Source organism: Manis pentadactyla, chromosome 4 (genome assembly GCF_030020395.1).
Source record: "Manis pentadactyla isolate mManPen7 chromosome 4, mManPen7.hap1, whole genome shotgun sequence".
Lineage (NCBI taxonomy): Eukaryota > Metazoa > Chordata > Mammalia > Pholidota > Manidae > Manis > Manis pentadactyla.
The window spans coordinates 178,455,134-178,468,727 of record NC_080022.1 but is presented as its reverse complement, the minus strand read 5'-3'; the positions used below and the strand labels follow the sequence as shown (position 1 = coordinate 178,468,727).

At 53.7% G+C, this 13,594-nt stretch overlaps 1 protein-coding gene across 10 annotated transcripts in view; it reads right to left on the bottom strand.

The window, feature by feature from the left end:
• Window positions 1-496: 496 nt before the first annotated feature.
• Window positions 497-13,594, bottom strand: part of AXIN2 (axin 2) — a 29,946-nt gene continuing 16,848 nt past the window's right edge. For 7 of the 10 annotated variants that reach the window (XM_057501637.1, XM_057501636.1, XM_036899725.2 and 4 more), the window contains 8 exons: window positions 11,334-11,436; window positions 8,887-9,027; window positions 8,321-8,799; window positions 7,908-8,099; window positions 7,373-7,606; window positions 6,701-6,796; window positions 5,292-5,459; window positions 497-2,021 (listed from right to left, as the gene is read on the bottom strand). In XM_057501637.1, coding sequence (XP_057357620.1) covers window positions 1,895-2,021; window positions 5,292-5,459; window positions 6,701-6,796; window positions 7,373-7,606; window positions 7,908-8,099; window positions 8,321-8,799; window positions 8,887-9,027; window positions 11,334-11,436 — 1,540 coding nt within the window. In that variant the 3' untranslated portion in view covers window positions 497-1,894. The remainder of the gene's footprint in view (window positions 2,022-5,291; window positions 5,460-6,700; window positions 6,797-7,372; window positions 7,607-7,907; window positions 8,100-8,320; window positions 8,800-8,886; window positions 9,028-11,333; window positions 11,437-13,594) is intronic. The other 3 variants (XM_057501643.1, XM_036899726.2, XM_057501642.1) reach the window with 2 other exon arrangements.

The following is a 13,594-nucleotide window of genomic DNA, read 5'->3' as shown; positions in this document are numbered from 1 at the left end:
CACCTGCTGTTTGTTCCCACCTTTCCGGCCCAGACCCTCAATGAAGCCCACGTCCTTGTTCAAGCCAGTAGATGAGGTCTACTTAGCCATCGGGAGGGTGGCTGGTTAGCACTGAGCTCAAGGTTCATCAGCCCCAGTGAACATTCCAGATCTACACACCATTTCCTGAGAGGCTTCGGTCTGGATGCCTACTGAAATGCAAGTATTCCTGGGAAGACCTCATCTCAGCCCCTTACTCCCTGTACCTACCTGGCCAGATTGGAGATATCTGACTGGGCGGAAGAGGCTCAATATGAGCTAACAGGGAGGACACAGGTGAGACGCTGTCTACAGCCGGCTCCACGACCAGAAAATGCTCAGCCGGTAACCAGGTGCTTTTGAAGAACACTTTTCAAAATCCCAGGGCAGGCCCAGACTGGGTAAAAAGAGATGGGAAATCAAGCACAGACGTTCATGTACAAAAGGGTGTCTCTGTCCTGCACGCACCCCAGGGGGTTCACAGACGAGGCCAATGTTTTGAAAAATATAAAATTTTAATAAAGGCTACATCTCTTAATTACAATAATTAATGTACCAAGTAGTTTTCCTTAAATGAACTCTTTATAATGCATAATTTACAGTATAAGTAGAACAAAATGCCATGGCAAAAGTCATTGAGTACAAGACTTGTAATAAAAAGGCATAAAATATATTTGTACATAAGCCCCTTTCCAAAAAAAAAGGGAAACTTGAGCCCTCGATACAGGGCGACATACACAGGCTGGGATGCCGTGCAGGTACAGGTACTGTACTTATTTAACGTCAAGCACTAGAGATAGTGGTTTAATACTCTCTTGCCGAACGATATCTACAGATGGATAGTACAAGTAACAGTGGCAAACAGAATGTACACATTAACTTAACACAAAAACCCGAACGTCAAAACGAAGGTTTGGAGGAAAGGGTGCTGCTCAGTCTTCCCATAACTGTCCACTTCTTTGGGGTGGGGTGGTGGTGGGGGAAGCTTCCAGAATGGCTGTTGTCCAAAGACCAATTAAAAAAAAAAAACCTCCAAGGAATTCTTATTTCAATAAAAGCACACGCTAAAACACAAGTTTCTAGCAGGCCTCAGCGACTGGGCAGTGGGCCTTGGTGGGGAACTACAAGAAATGACTGGATGAAGCTGGGGCCCTCAAAACGAGGCTCCCTCCTGCACAATGGATCATCCCATCCAACACGATGACCCCAAAACGGTGGCGGTGTTGCAACGTTAAGTCAACTCCCAAGATTTTTATGACAAAATAGAGCAGCACACGGAAAAAATGCACCAATTTCTGCATGTGTCAATGGTAGGGCACCATTTAAGAGAGTCTATCTTCACTTGGAGAAACGCAGGGCAAAGCATAATAATTCCTCTTTTAAGGAAGGACTCATGAATGCACTCCTAGCCCAACTCCTAGATGGAACAATTACAACTTCCTCTCCCCCCACCCTCCGTGTTTAAAGCAGCATATCCATAAACTGGGGATAGAGGAGTCAACCGTTCAATAAATATCAGTAAGGATTCCTGTTCAGGTAAGCTATACACAGTTTCTCTTAGTTTATGGATTTCAGATCCCTAGGAAGTCATATATTATGTATGGCAGTCTCTCAGATAGTCAGCATCTTCAACAGCCAAGAGTGGTCATGTTTTTAATAAATAGTTCAGGCTTTTCTTATCTCAGTACCCAGCTCGTGAATAATGAAATCCAACCTCCCCCCACCCTCCCAAAGGCCAAGGGGCCAATTCTTCCCTAGACTTTGTCTTCTTCATTGGTTTAGTTCTCCTTCAAAATGGTCTACTGCGGTCGCTCACGTCCGAGACCGGCCGCGAGGGCTTCCGCCCCACGGTTCGCCAAAGCCAGCCCCAAAAGGCTCAATCGATTCTCTCCACTTTGCCCAGGATCCTGCCTTCGTACATGGGCAGCACCGTCTCATCGTCCCAGATCTCCTCAAAAACGGCTCCACAGGCAAACTCGTCGCTTGCTTTTTTGAAGTAGTACCTTAAAAGGAAAACCCAAAAAACCATCTTGGTAAACTGGCATTTTGCTCTCGTTTAAAAGAAAGGCACATCACCACCGAGGACCGCGGTATCTTGAGGATTCTGTCACGAGAGGTGTGTGTGGTAACCCCGCCCATCTGCTTTGAGATGGCAACAGGGGGCTGGCCTCGTGTCTTGGGAGGGAAGTGAGGCAGGTGCCCTGTGAGCGGCAGGCTGGGTGGCTTCCCACCTGCAACAGCTCAGAAGCTGCCCTCTTCAGCCCGGAGCCGCTGCTGTCCTGATGCACACGTCCACTTTGCAGAGTAGGGCTGCTTCTTCCTCCCCATTTTTATGGGGGTGGCAGTGGGGGGTGGGAGGAGAAAGCATGCCAGGAGCTCATCTGCAGCAGCGACCATAAAGGGTCCCTGACAGAGACCCCAGACTCAGCCACCCTGACCCCGTTCAGGTCTGCGGAAGGCTGACACCTCCTGCCCGTCCCATCCTCCAGTGCCCATATGCCAATTCTCCGGCCAGCGTCTGGCACGGCCACGGGACAGGCTGTTCCCTCTGCGGCCACTGCAGAAGGCAGCCAGGCCAACCTTCCTCCCCAGGACTGGGAACAGTCCTGGCTCCCCACTCCTCCCTGTTTCTCTCCCTTCCTCCTGTCCCATACCACCCTCCAGGGTCAAACACTACAGGCCCTTTCTTTATGTTTGCTGATTAAAGGGTCTTTCATCCCACCCCAGGCCCCCCTCTTCTAAGTCAGTTTAATTGTCTGGACGTCAATGACCAGCCTCTCAGTAGAATCACATTCAGAAACAAGTGCTTGTCCCCCGGCCGGCTGCTCCGGAGCCCCTTCCCAGGAACCAAGCTGAGGTCTCTTCCTTCCCAGCCCGCAGCAAGGAAGGCCCCTCAGGCGGATTAAACTCGCTCCCGCAAGCTGTCACTTCCAGCCAATAAAGGCCACTCAGAGGGAAGGTCACAGTCCCCTGGGGGAGGGGGACAGCCTCTCTAAAAGTTTGATTGTGTCTCAGAGTTAGGATGGTTGTTTTTGTCTTTTCTCTTAAAAAAAACTCCCCCTGCTCAGAGCTAAATTTCTTTGCTCTTTAATGAAGGCAAGCCAAATACTTTCATAGGAGATAAGGCTAAATGAAGTGAAACAGCTGGGTTTAGTCAAGGTTCTTTGTTTTTAGCATTCCCAGCTGAGCCACAGAATTGGTGGACAGCTTGCCTTTAAAGGGGCAGTGTTGGGGGTGCATGGTGGGGGCAGAGAGCTTGGGGGAGCCTGAGAGACGGTGGGAAAGTTGCGGGGGGGAAGGACCCTGCGCACAGGAGACCCCAAACAGTGGGGAAAAGGTACTTTTCCAAGTAAGAGGCTCACATTCTGACACCACCCTCAGTATGCCACTCGGCCCCCAGCCCCAACCCGCCTGGGGTTTACCAAGCTGGGCTTCCACAGCATCTCCAAGCAAACACACAATGACCTTTTACATAATTGCAACCTCTTCCAGAGAGGAGAGAGGCAGCATTCCCTCGGCCCCACCCCCAAGACTTCAAACACACTGTGCTGCCTTCATTTTCTCCAAGAAACGGGCTTTTCCACTGCAACATGCTTTATGTGGCAAACTTTGCTTTCTTCTGACATCTGGCACCAATAGCGTCTGGCACGTCTGGAGGGGCTGTTCTCCTGAACCCCTGCCATGCTGAGATTACTCAACACAGCTCAGGCGCCCACTCCACAGCCCCTTCATTGCTGGGCTTTTTTTACTGGGGGGTGGAGGGGTGGGCATGCGAACTAAATGTGGGAGCACCAGCCCCGATGGAAGGGCGAGGCAGGACAGCCTGTGCCCCCCATTCAGGAGGGCAGTGGGTGCAGCTCTGGCCCGGAGAGCAAGCGCAGGGCGAAGCAGCGGCTGGAAGGGCCTTGCCACAGCCTGACCCAATCAGCAAAGAATTTGAGAGTCAACCATTTGTGCAAGTCTTTGTGCATTAAAGGGGAGGCCGGGGCTTCAAAGAGGCTTATTAAGTGTGCCTTAGAAAAAAAGAAATCAGAGCCAGATGTGGCCGGAGCGGCTGAGTGTGGAGCCTCCCCTGCAGCCTCTGCCTGGCGTTCTGTGGCCCTTCTCCCCTGAAGGTCACCTGCAGTTCCACTCAAAGCCCAGCTGAGTCAAAGCTGAGATCAAAATGAATCCCTGGAGGGGCACACTTGTGTAATTAGTTTCACCTTGTGTCTGTTCAGGATAAAAAAACAGCAGCAGCGCAGCCAGGCCCGTTCCCCAAGCCCTTGGATACATTCTCAGAACTGTCTCTGCCCAGGTGTGGAAGGAGGAGCTGAGCCCAGCTCCATGCCCTGCTCGTCAGTCGCCTACAGGGTCCCAGCCCCTAATCCCCATCCCTCCTAAAAGAAGGAATCCCTCCGGGCCCCTGTCCAGACCAGCTCCCAGGTGGAGACCTTTGGGTCTCAGGGAGCCAGAGGTGGACTCGCCTGGGTCCAGGAGCAGAACCCACATATTCCCTTGGGATGAAGGCCGTTCAGAGGCACAGGTAGGACGCTGGGCAAACTACCGTGGAGTCGTCATCTGCCCCGTAAGGGGAGAGTGACCAGGAAACGGCCCAGGCTGGCATTTCCGCTGCAGATGGGAAAGGACGGCCAGCCAGAGGGAGGACACAATCCCTCCCTGAGGCCAGGCGGCGAGGCAGGCGGTGAAGCCAGCAGGAAGGGCAGCCAGCCCCGTCTACCCAGTGCCCACCCGTGGGTCCCGCCCCTGCTCTGGTACGGACAACAGCGCGTTCCTGCTTCACGTGCCCCGTCACACAGAGTGGGGCCGTTCTTCAGGCAGACAGGCTGAGTGAGAAGTCAGCCTCCATGTCCAGGCAATAGTCTCTGCCAGTCCCCAAGCCTTCCGTGCAGACAGTCTCTCCTCGACCCAAGCCAGGAGGGCAGCCTCCAGTCTCCTAGTTGGTCTGTCTGTCTTTCTCCTCACACCTCTCTCCCTTTCAGGCAGAACCTCCACAAGACGGCCCAAACCCAGCTCCCCTGGGCGCCCCTCCCCTCAGTCCCATTCCCCATGAGGCCGCAGTGCCCTCCCTGCCACTGTGCTGTCTCTGTTGGTGGCGAGGGGACAGAGCAGAAGAGCCAGAACAAAGCGTCGGGCAGCCCACTCCACGGCCTTCCTGGGGCTTCCTGAGAGCCCCCCAAGCCTTCCCAGGTCTGCCCAGGCCACGGAAGGGCTCTGGCTCTTGGTTCTGAGCAAAGAAACTCTGAAGCCAGGAGAAGCCACAGGACTCTTACCTATAATTTCCCTTTTTGCTGAGCTGCTCTTTAAAGTGGCCCAGGGTCAAGCTCGGGGCTTTCAGCATCCTCCTGTATGGAATTTCTTCTCCACAGAAAAAGTAAGTAACGACCAGCTCACTGGCCTGGAGTGTGGGGACCCCTGCCAGCTTCTTTGGTTCTTTGTGACTGAAAATAAGATGGAATGTGGTTAAGTTCAGCATTTGAGGGCAGCAGGTGCGTGCGTGCACACATACACACAGCCCTCTACACACTGCCCACAGAAATAAAATGTGGCTGCAGCTGTAAGTTCAAAGGGGGCTTGGGTGTCAGCCACCTCTAGTGGACACACAGTCAACCCCAGGTCGCCTGCATGGGGCACACAGGGAAGGACAATTTCCCTTTGGTTTTACAAACTGCTGTTGTTTCCTTCACTACCACCAAAGGGTGGACTGAGCAGTCATACAGGTTGGCACAAATGAGGTGCTGCCAATGAAGATAAGAGAAGAGAGACTATCAGGGAGCCGCAGGGGCACTCTTCCCAGTCAGGGAACCCTGCAGAGACAAACCCCAAGCACCTTCTGGGATGGCATAACCTTGGATGCCAGAGCCCACTGGAGGGGTAGCCCAGAGTCATTTCAACTCCCCTATTTAGTCCCAGTTGGTTAGAATGGCTTTAAAGATAAATGCTGCACGTCTAGATAGCTGGTAGGCTTAAGATCAACCAATTAAAACAAAAGGGTCCAGGGTGGTGGCTCATTCAGGTCTTCAAACATTGCTCACTGCTCAAGATGAAGAAGCTAAGAAAGAGAACTTCAATCATTTAGACCATTGTAGATCTCAGCAGCAGATTTCTCTTTAAATGCACCATCCTGTAATTAAATGAAGCCAGGCTTCTCTGTCCACTTTGCAAGACTGTAAATTTACAAAAAGAATCATGGCACAATTGGGGAAGATAGGCTGTTTGCTCCAAGCAAAACAACAAAGGTGCCTGTCTCCATCTCCATAATGGAGGAGAAATCAGCTTTCCTCCATCCTGTTCAGTGTGACACAAAGATGTTGCTAACTTGCTAACGTGCAAGCCGAATAGGGGCAACATTTCCATCCGGGTCTGTGGTCCCATTTACCCATCTGCTAATGGCCTCATGTCCCAGCTTTTGATTAGTGTGTGCCCAGGAACCCTGACACCGCCCACCATGTCAGGAAGGGACATTTGTGTGCAAGTCATGATGCATTTCTCAAAACAGGCAGGATTTTCGGGATCCTAATTTGTGGCAACATCTCTGTGTTAAATGTTCCTTGCTGCTAACATTAAAACCGAGGTGATTTCATATACTAAAGAAAGTTTTCAAAATTCTCAACACCAGGGAGTGAATATCCTGAAATGTCAACTACTGGGCGGATCTCAACAATGCCGGGCAGACACTCACTCTTCTGAAGCCAGGACTGGGTTGGAGAAGGGTGTGGCTCCAGCCTGACCAGTGGCTGAGTAGTTCCGGTCCCTCTGTTGACTGGCTGCACAGCACCTGAGCGGAAGATTCAGAGGTCAGCCTCCTGGCCCCAGGGCAAATGGGAAGCAGACAGAAAACCACTCTCTGTGGCCTCCTGAAGAGACACCGATCCAACTTCTATCTGTGGGGACACCCACCCAAGACCACGTGTTAACAGGGGCTCCTGGAGGCTGGTAAGGCATCCTGGGAACAGTCATCCTGAGCCCCACAGGAGCCCGGTACTGGGCACCACAGCCCAGGCAAAAAGCAGAAGATTCCCCATCAGTCACAGCTCTGTATCTGCTCACCTAACCAGCCTCAAGTGATGGGGCCATTTGCAGGAAATGGGATTTGTTAAGAATTACTGCAGTTCACTCTTCTCCTTCTAGGCAAGACTTGCCTAACAGATCCTGGTTAGTGTTTAACAAATGGAACTAAAGAGGACAATTTTTAGGGGTTGGAAAGGAGAATCTTAGGCAGCCAGAAGCGATTCTTCCTCCCTGAGGAGGCATTGGGGTCCAGGCAGCCCGGAAGGCCACTCCCAGGGACTGGCCAGGTAGCCACCTCCAAACCCAACCACTGCCCCTCACCTCTGACGCCTCTCCCACTCACCGCTGCTTTGGGGGCTTCGACACCTCGGCCAGCCTGCGGCAGGCCTCCTCCAGCTGGGCCAGGGTGTTGGGGGGGGTCAGTGGAGGCATCGCAGGGTCCTGGGTAAATGGGTGGGCTCGGGGGGTGGCACGGGGGTGCCCGCTGCTGCCTCCCCACAGGTGGTGCCGGCCGGCTCGCTCGGCTGGGGAGGTGCGGGCAGGCTCCACAGGGTGGGCCTTTTTCATGCTTTGGGCACTGAACAAGGAGCAAGGAGAAAGCAGAAGGAAAGAAATTGGGTTAGAAAAACTGGAAAATGTGACTTCGATAGAAACGTCTCTATTCTGCTTTCAGGGAGAGGAGAAAAATATAACTCTGCCATAACATGAACAGGGGGTGTTGCCAAAACACGGCATTTTTGTGGTCTGCTCAGTCCAATGTTTAATATTAAGATGGCAGAGCAAACAGTCACATTTGTTTTTGGCCAGTTGCAAAAATAGCCATCCCCACGGTACCCCCGCGGTGACTGCCCGTGGCCCGCGGCGGCAGCGGTGTTTACCTATGGGGCTTGGGCTTGCTCTGCCGCTCGCTCTCCAGCATCCACTGCCAGACGTCCTGCGACCTGTCCCCTTCCTCCCCGGGAAGCTGCAGCGCCCCAGCTCCGCCTGGGGCCCCTCCTTCCCTGGCCGGCAAGGCCAGGCCAGGCTCCATGCCTTTCCCGCTGCGTTTGGGCAGGGCGCTGCCTCTGCTGCTGTGGGGAACCGAGACCCACACCCACCCCAGAGACCCCGTTACATCTCTGGGATCCTCCCACAGTGCAGTGTGGCAGGTGGTGGGGAGCACCTGCTCCCTGCGCCCCACCCGCCCTGTGCCCTGCCCTGGAATAAATGCCTGTGACCTCTGACCCTACCTCCCACATGCCCAGGGCTCTGGCTAGAGAGATGCCCCAACTCTTGTCTGTCCGACACTTACCCCAGCTGCTCTGCCAGCACGGGCTCCGGAGCCCTGGGGTGGCTCTTGCACTTTGAGTAGCAGTAATAGTCGGCGCCCCTGGCGCAGAGGCAGTGCACCCTCTGTGTGGCCTCTGCCTCAATCTCCTCCTTGGTCTTGGGGACAGCGTGATGGTGGATGTAGTGGTGGTGGACATGCTTTGTCGTCTGCTTGGTCACGAAGCCCCGGGCCCCGAGGGGGCAGCTGGCCGGCAAGGCGGCGGCTGGGGGCAGCCTGCCCCCAGGCGGGAGGGGCAGGTGGTGCGTCTGGTGGCGGTGGTCGGGGGAGCAGGAGCCCGGGCTGTAGCGGCCCACGCCGGGGGACTGGCAGCCAGGCGTCTTGAGGACCCTGGACAGGTGGTCGTCCAGAATGGCCTGCGGGTCCTCCTCACAGCTGCCCGAGGGCAGGAGGGAGAGGGGGTGTGGGGCGGGTGCTAGCTCGGAGCCCTCCTTCTCTTCATCCTGGCAGGGAAGGCGGAGGAGGGGGCAGTGGCTCAGTGAGCAGGTGGGTCCAGGGGACCAGCCCGGGGAGGGGCAGAGCCCAGCTACCTCTCGGATCTGCTGCAGCCGCTCCTCCAGGCTGTGGCGGCTGTCCAGCTCCAGCTTCAGCTTCTCCAGCCTGGAGATGAGCTCGGCCGCGAAGGCGGCTGGTTCCACAGGGGTCATCTCCTTGGGCAGGCGGTGGGTTCTCTACATGACGCGGGGAGGGAGGAGGCGAGGCGTGGTTAGCAGGCCAGCGCCGGAGCTGCCGGGCCCGGCCAGGCGCACAGTGGCTCCACGTCCGGGCAGAGCGCGGACGGCGTGGCGGCCCAGGCTGCTCCGGAGCTTTATGCGCCTGCGCCGCGGCCTCGTGGAGAGCCACGGTCCCCACCAGCGTTTGCCTTGGGCAGGAGCAGTTGGTCGCACTCCGAGACGCCCTGCTTGTTCTCTCTGTAGTACAACCACCCATCGGTAGTTACTCTGAAGTAGAAAATCTTCAAAGACTGTTGTCAAACATCAAAAAAAGGCAGCCCTCTGAGGTGGGGGGAGCCGGGGGAGACCAACCGAAGGAATAAAAAGTAGAGTCTCAACAGAAAGGGAGTTGGAAATCAGCAAAAATAAGATTGGACAGGAGGTGGGGGGTTGGAAAAGGGAAAAAAAAAAAAAAAAGAGAGAGAGAAAAGGGAGTCCCACGGCCAGATCAGAAGGAGTGGTAATTTATTTCCCGGCCTCACACCGAGCACCTTTGAGGTGGTGTTGTCTCAACACTGTCCTAGATCTCCCTCGTTTCTCTCCACCCCTCCTCCCCATCTCTTTGTACAGAAAATGAAGGAAGATGCTGCAGGCTAGCAGCAGAACACTGCTGCGTCCGGCTGATCTACCGGGAGAAGGGAACATCTCCAAATCGGGTACTGAATGTAAAACGGCACCACGGACGCCGGCCAACAGCAGCACGCGGGGAGGACTCCCACTGCCCGGCTTTCTGTCCTCCCTGCCCCCTCCTTCCTCATCGCCCTCTTGCTTTGCCCTTTCCTTAGGGGTGGGGTGGGGGCAGCAGAAGGCGGCCCGCAAAGGCCTGCCTTTCCAGCGATGAGGGGGCCTGGCTACAGCAACCACCTAGCGGCAGACCCGAGGGAGGGGAGTGGAGGGCCCCCTCTGTGGGAGACGGCCTTCTCACAGGGCTGGCTTCAGGTGGCCCCTGATCCAAAGCGCTGCCTTGTGGAGAAAGTCGATTTGCACACCCCAGGACAAGATCATCTAATTTACAAGCTTGGGCAGTCGAACTTTTATTAACACACATGCCTCCCCCGTCCAGCCGAAAAAATTGGTATAATCAATATTGCTGTATATGGGTGTATTGTTACTGAAGAGGGGATGCTGGAGGCAACCCAAAACAACCTTAATATGCTAATTTAGGACAAGATTAAGTCAGCCCTGGACCACGTGAGGTGCTTTTGGAGAGGAGCTGCTCCACCAACAATCCATGCACTAATGCAACACAGATTAGCAAAGTGATGTGTTAGTTTTCTAAATGCAACATAACTGAAGGACCGATTAGATCCTGTGAAGCTGGCAGGAAGGATTCATAAACAGAGATGCCACTCTTAGCTGGGCACTCTCTTTCCCTCCCTAAGGAACAGTCTGCTTGCAACCTGGTTCTCGGTGTATGATGCACAGCTCCTGAAATGCAGGTGGAGAGGCCCTCTTGAGCACAGGGCCCACAGGGGCTGGCTGCCCTCCCAGATTTGGAAATAGAAGGGGAGGTCCCAGAAAGTCCTTCCCCACCATGCTGGCCTTTCATCTCAATCACTGGAAGCCGGTGCTCATGGGCCCTTCACTCTCAAACATTTCTTTTGTTGAGCACTTGTTAGGTGTAGACTCCACAGCAGGGACTAAGCCAAGTTCTGGGTTGGAAAAGACAGAACAGCTGTCCTGCGGGCTTCGGAGGTCAGCAGGAGGAATGGCCAAGCAGACAGATGAGCGGATGACTGAGAGGACAGGGCCGCGCAGTCCACTCAAGGAGAATGTCCCAGGGACATCCTCTTCCTTCCATAGGCAGCGGGGACTCCTCTGGTGTCCTCATTTATCCATTCAATCCACAAGATTTACTAGGCACCCATTATGTGCTAGGTCCCATTCCTCTGTGGATGGGAACTTAACAGACAAAACTCCCTGCCCTCAGGGGGCTTACATTCTAGTGGGAACCCAGTGAGAACATGGATTACCTCCAACTATTTCTTGCCTTCTGGGAAGGAACAGCCTATTTTTTTCTCATAGAGAATTTTCTTGCTGAATTGAGAAAATGTGAATGTTTAAGTAGGTTATCTTCAGAGCTTTGCTCTGCTCAGGGTCACATGGAACCACAGAGCGCCTCTCGCCTGGCTCCCCCCTCCCCTCCTTTCCCTCTAGCAGACCCCAGGCTGCTGCTCCTACCTGTCCTGTGCCTCCCCCCTCTGCCTCCCAGCCCTTGTCTTCAGAGCTCATTGTGGCCGCCTCTCCGTCCAGACTCTACTCACCGGGAAATGAGGTAGAGACACTTGACCGTTGGCCTTCACACTGCGATGCATTTCTCGCTGGAGCTGTTTCTTACTCCCCACTCGGTAAGGAGGGATTCCATCTCTAAGGGAAGGGAAAAGACAGAACCCACAGGCTCCTGAGGATGCTTTCAGCACACTGCCGGCCCCCAAGCTATCCTGCAATCCCACCAGTGGACAAGGCCACGTGCCTCCATGTGATAGTGTGCCACCTGTCCCCACACCATGGCTGTTCCCACGGGAAAATCTGAGATTAAGCTGCTAAACCTGCCATCAGTCATCTTTGGGAGCTTGGCTCCCTCTCGGATTCAGGATCATCACCTTGCAAAGAGCTTGGTGAGCTCCTCCCTTGGGCCCCTGCCTTAGAACCGGGTCACACTCCAGCCAGCCCATGCAGAGTGAAAGCTCTCCAAACAGGACATTCTAAGGTCCCTTCGGTGCTCCCTACAGTCTGTTACCACTGTCAAGTATTACCCCAAATCAGGAAACTGGGGCCTCATGGCCTGGACTAGGGCAAAATATAGCAGGGACAGGACCAGACCCATAGAGGGTTAGGCCAGGCATTAGGGAAGGCACATGTAATTCTCCAAGTCAACCACCAGATTACCACAAGGGTATCTTTAGGTTCCGTCCTTTCTTTAGCTCCAAACCCTAGCACCCCCCAACCAACAAATTCTCAAAGATGCATGACCTCTGTGGGCATAAGGGAAAGCCCTTATTATGTGGTCTTCTGTGCAATTCATTCAAATATTTGAGTCCCTGCTATGTGCCAGACCTTGTTCCAGGCACTGGGCAAGACAGCAGTGAAGGAAGGGGATAAAAATGCAGACAACTGCCCTTACGAAGCTGATGGGGTAGCACAGCCCATAAGCAGAAATAAACAAGCAAAATCTACAGTATGTTAGCAGGACCTAAGTGCCATGATTAAATACACCACAGTAAACAGGGAGAAGGGACTGCTGGGGTCAGGCAGGGAGTTGCCATTTTAAATGGTGCTGGGGGTGGGGCTCCAGCTCCTGTGGGCCCTGCGCTCAAGAGAGCCTCTCCGCCTTCACCTCCCTGTGAAGGTGACCTGTGAGCAAAGACCGGAAGGCAGTATGCACCCCTATGTCCTCCACCCCAGTTCCTCTTCACCTGGAGTTGCTACTTTTTTTTTTTAAAGGAATTTGGGTTTGTTTTTTTTTTTTAAAGGAATTTTGGTCTTGAAAGCAGTGGAATGGTCAAGGTGTAACTATTTCTTCCTTCTGGAGGCCACTTGTTTATAAAAGCCTCAGGGCTCCCACATTTCCATCCTGCATCATACTTGGAGACTGTAAATATTGAAATTAGGTATTTGGTTATTTCCCTTTCCCTGGTGTTCTGTTCATCACAGGGTAGAGGGAAGAAAAACATCTTTGGCTCATCAGCAGCTGTGCCTAAAAATACCCAGGAGCAGCCAGGGGTAACTGCGTGACCTCGAACTCCTTATCTGTAATGCCCTAGAACACTGCACGGCTGCATTTTCCGTAAGTCCGCTGATCCAGGCCACAGAATAGGGCCCCTGTGGGATGGTGCAGATCACTGTAGATCAATAGATCAGTGATCTATGTTAGCCAAACCTTGGTTAAGACGCACAACAAGGATAATCATATTGAGGATTCAGAAGGAGAGAACAGATCAGTATCTACAGCAAAGGCATACACCCACATGTGAGTCCTGTCCCAGAGACAGGCTGAGAGCAGACCCCACGCAGGTGCTGTGGAAGGGAGAGAGCTGCTGACCAGTGCCAGCAAAGCTCTCAGACTGCCTCCTAGGACTTGACTCGGCCCTCAAAGGCCACGTATGATCAAAGGTTCTAAATCCCGAAATGGCTGCGCCACCAGGAGCGAATTTACGAAAAATCAGTGTTTCATCATGGGATTGTTCATAAGACATGGGAAAAACTGGGCTTCCATGAACGTGACTGGCTTGACCATTACCAAATTCCACACCCAGTGACTGACTCCAACCCAAGGCCGGCCCCCATGTACAAGTCCTCCTGTGAGTTAGACACACCTGATACATAATCCAACTTCATTCTCACAAAAACCCCAATTCACCACATCTTACAGATGACCAGAGACACTCTGTCACTCCCTGGAGTCAATCAGTTGTAGCCAGATGCAGGACCCAAATCCAAGCCATTGCTGGACCCCAGAAAACGCGTGTCCTTCCCTGCACTCAAGCCCCTGGAGGAGCAAGCCTCCTGAGGGCATGAACGTGGG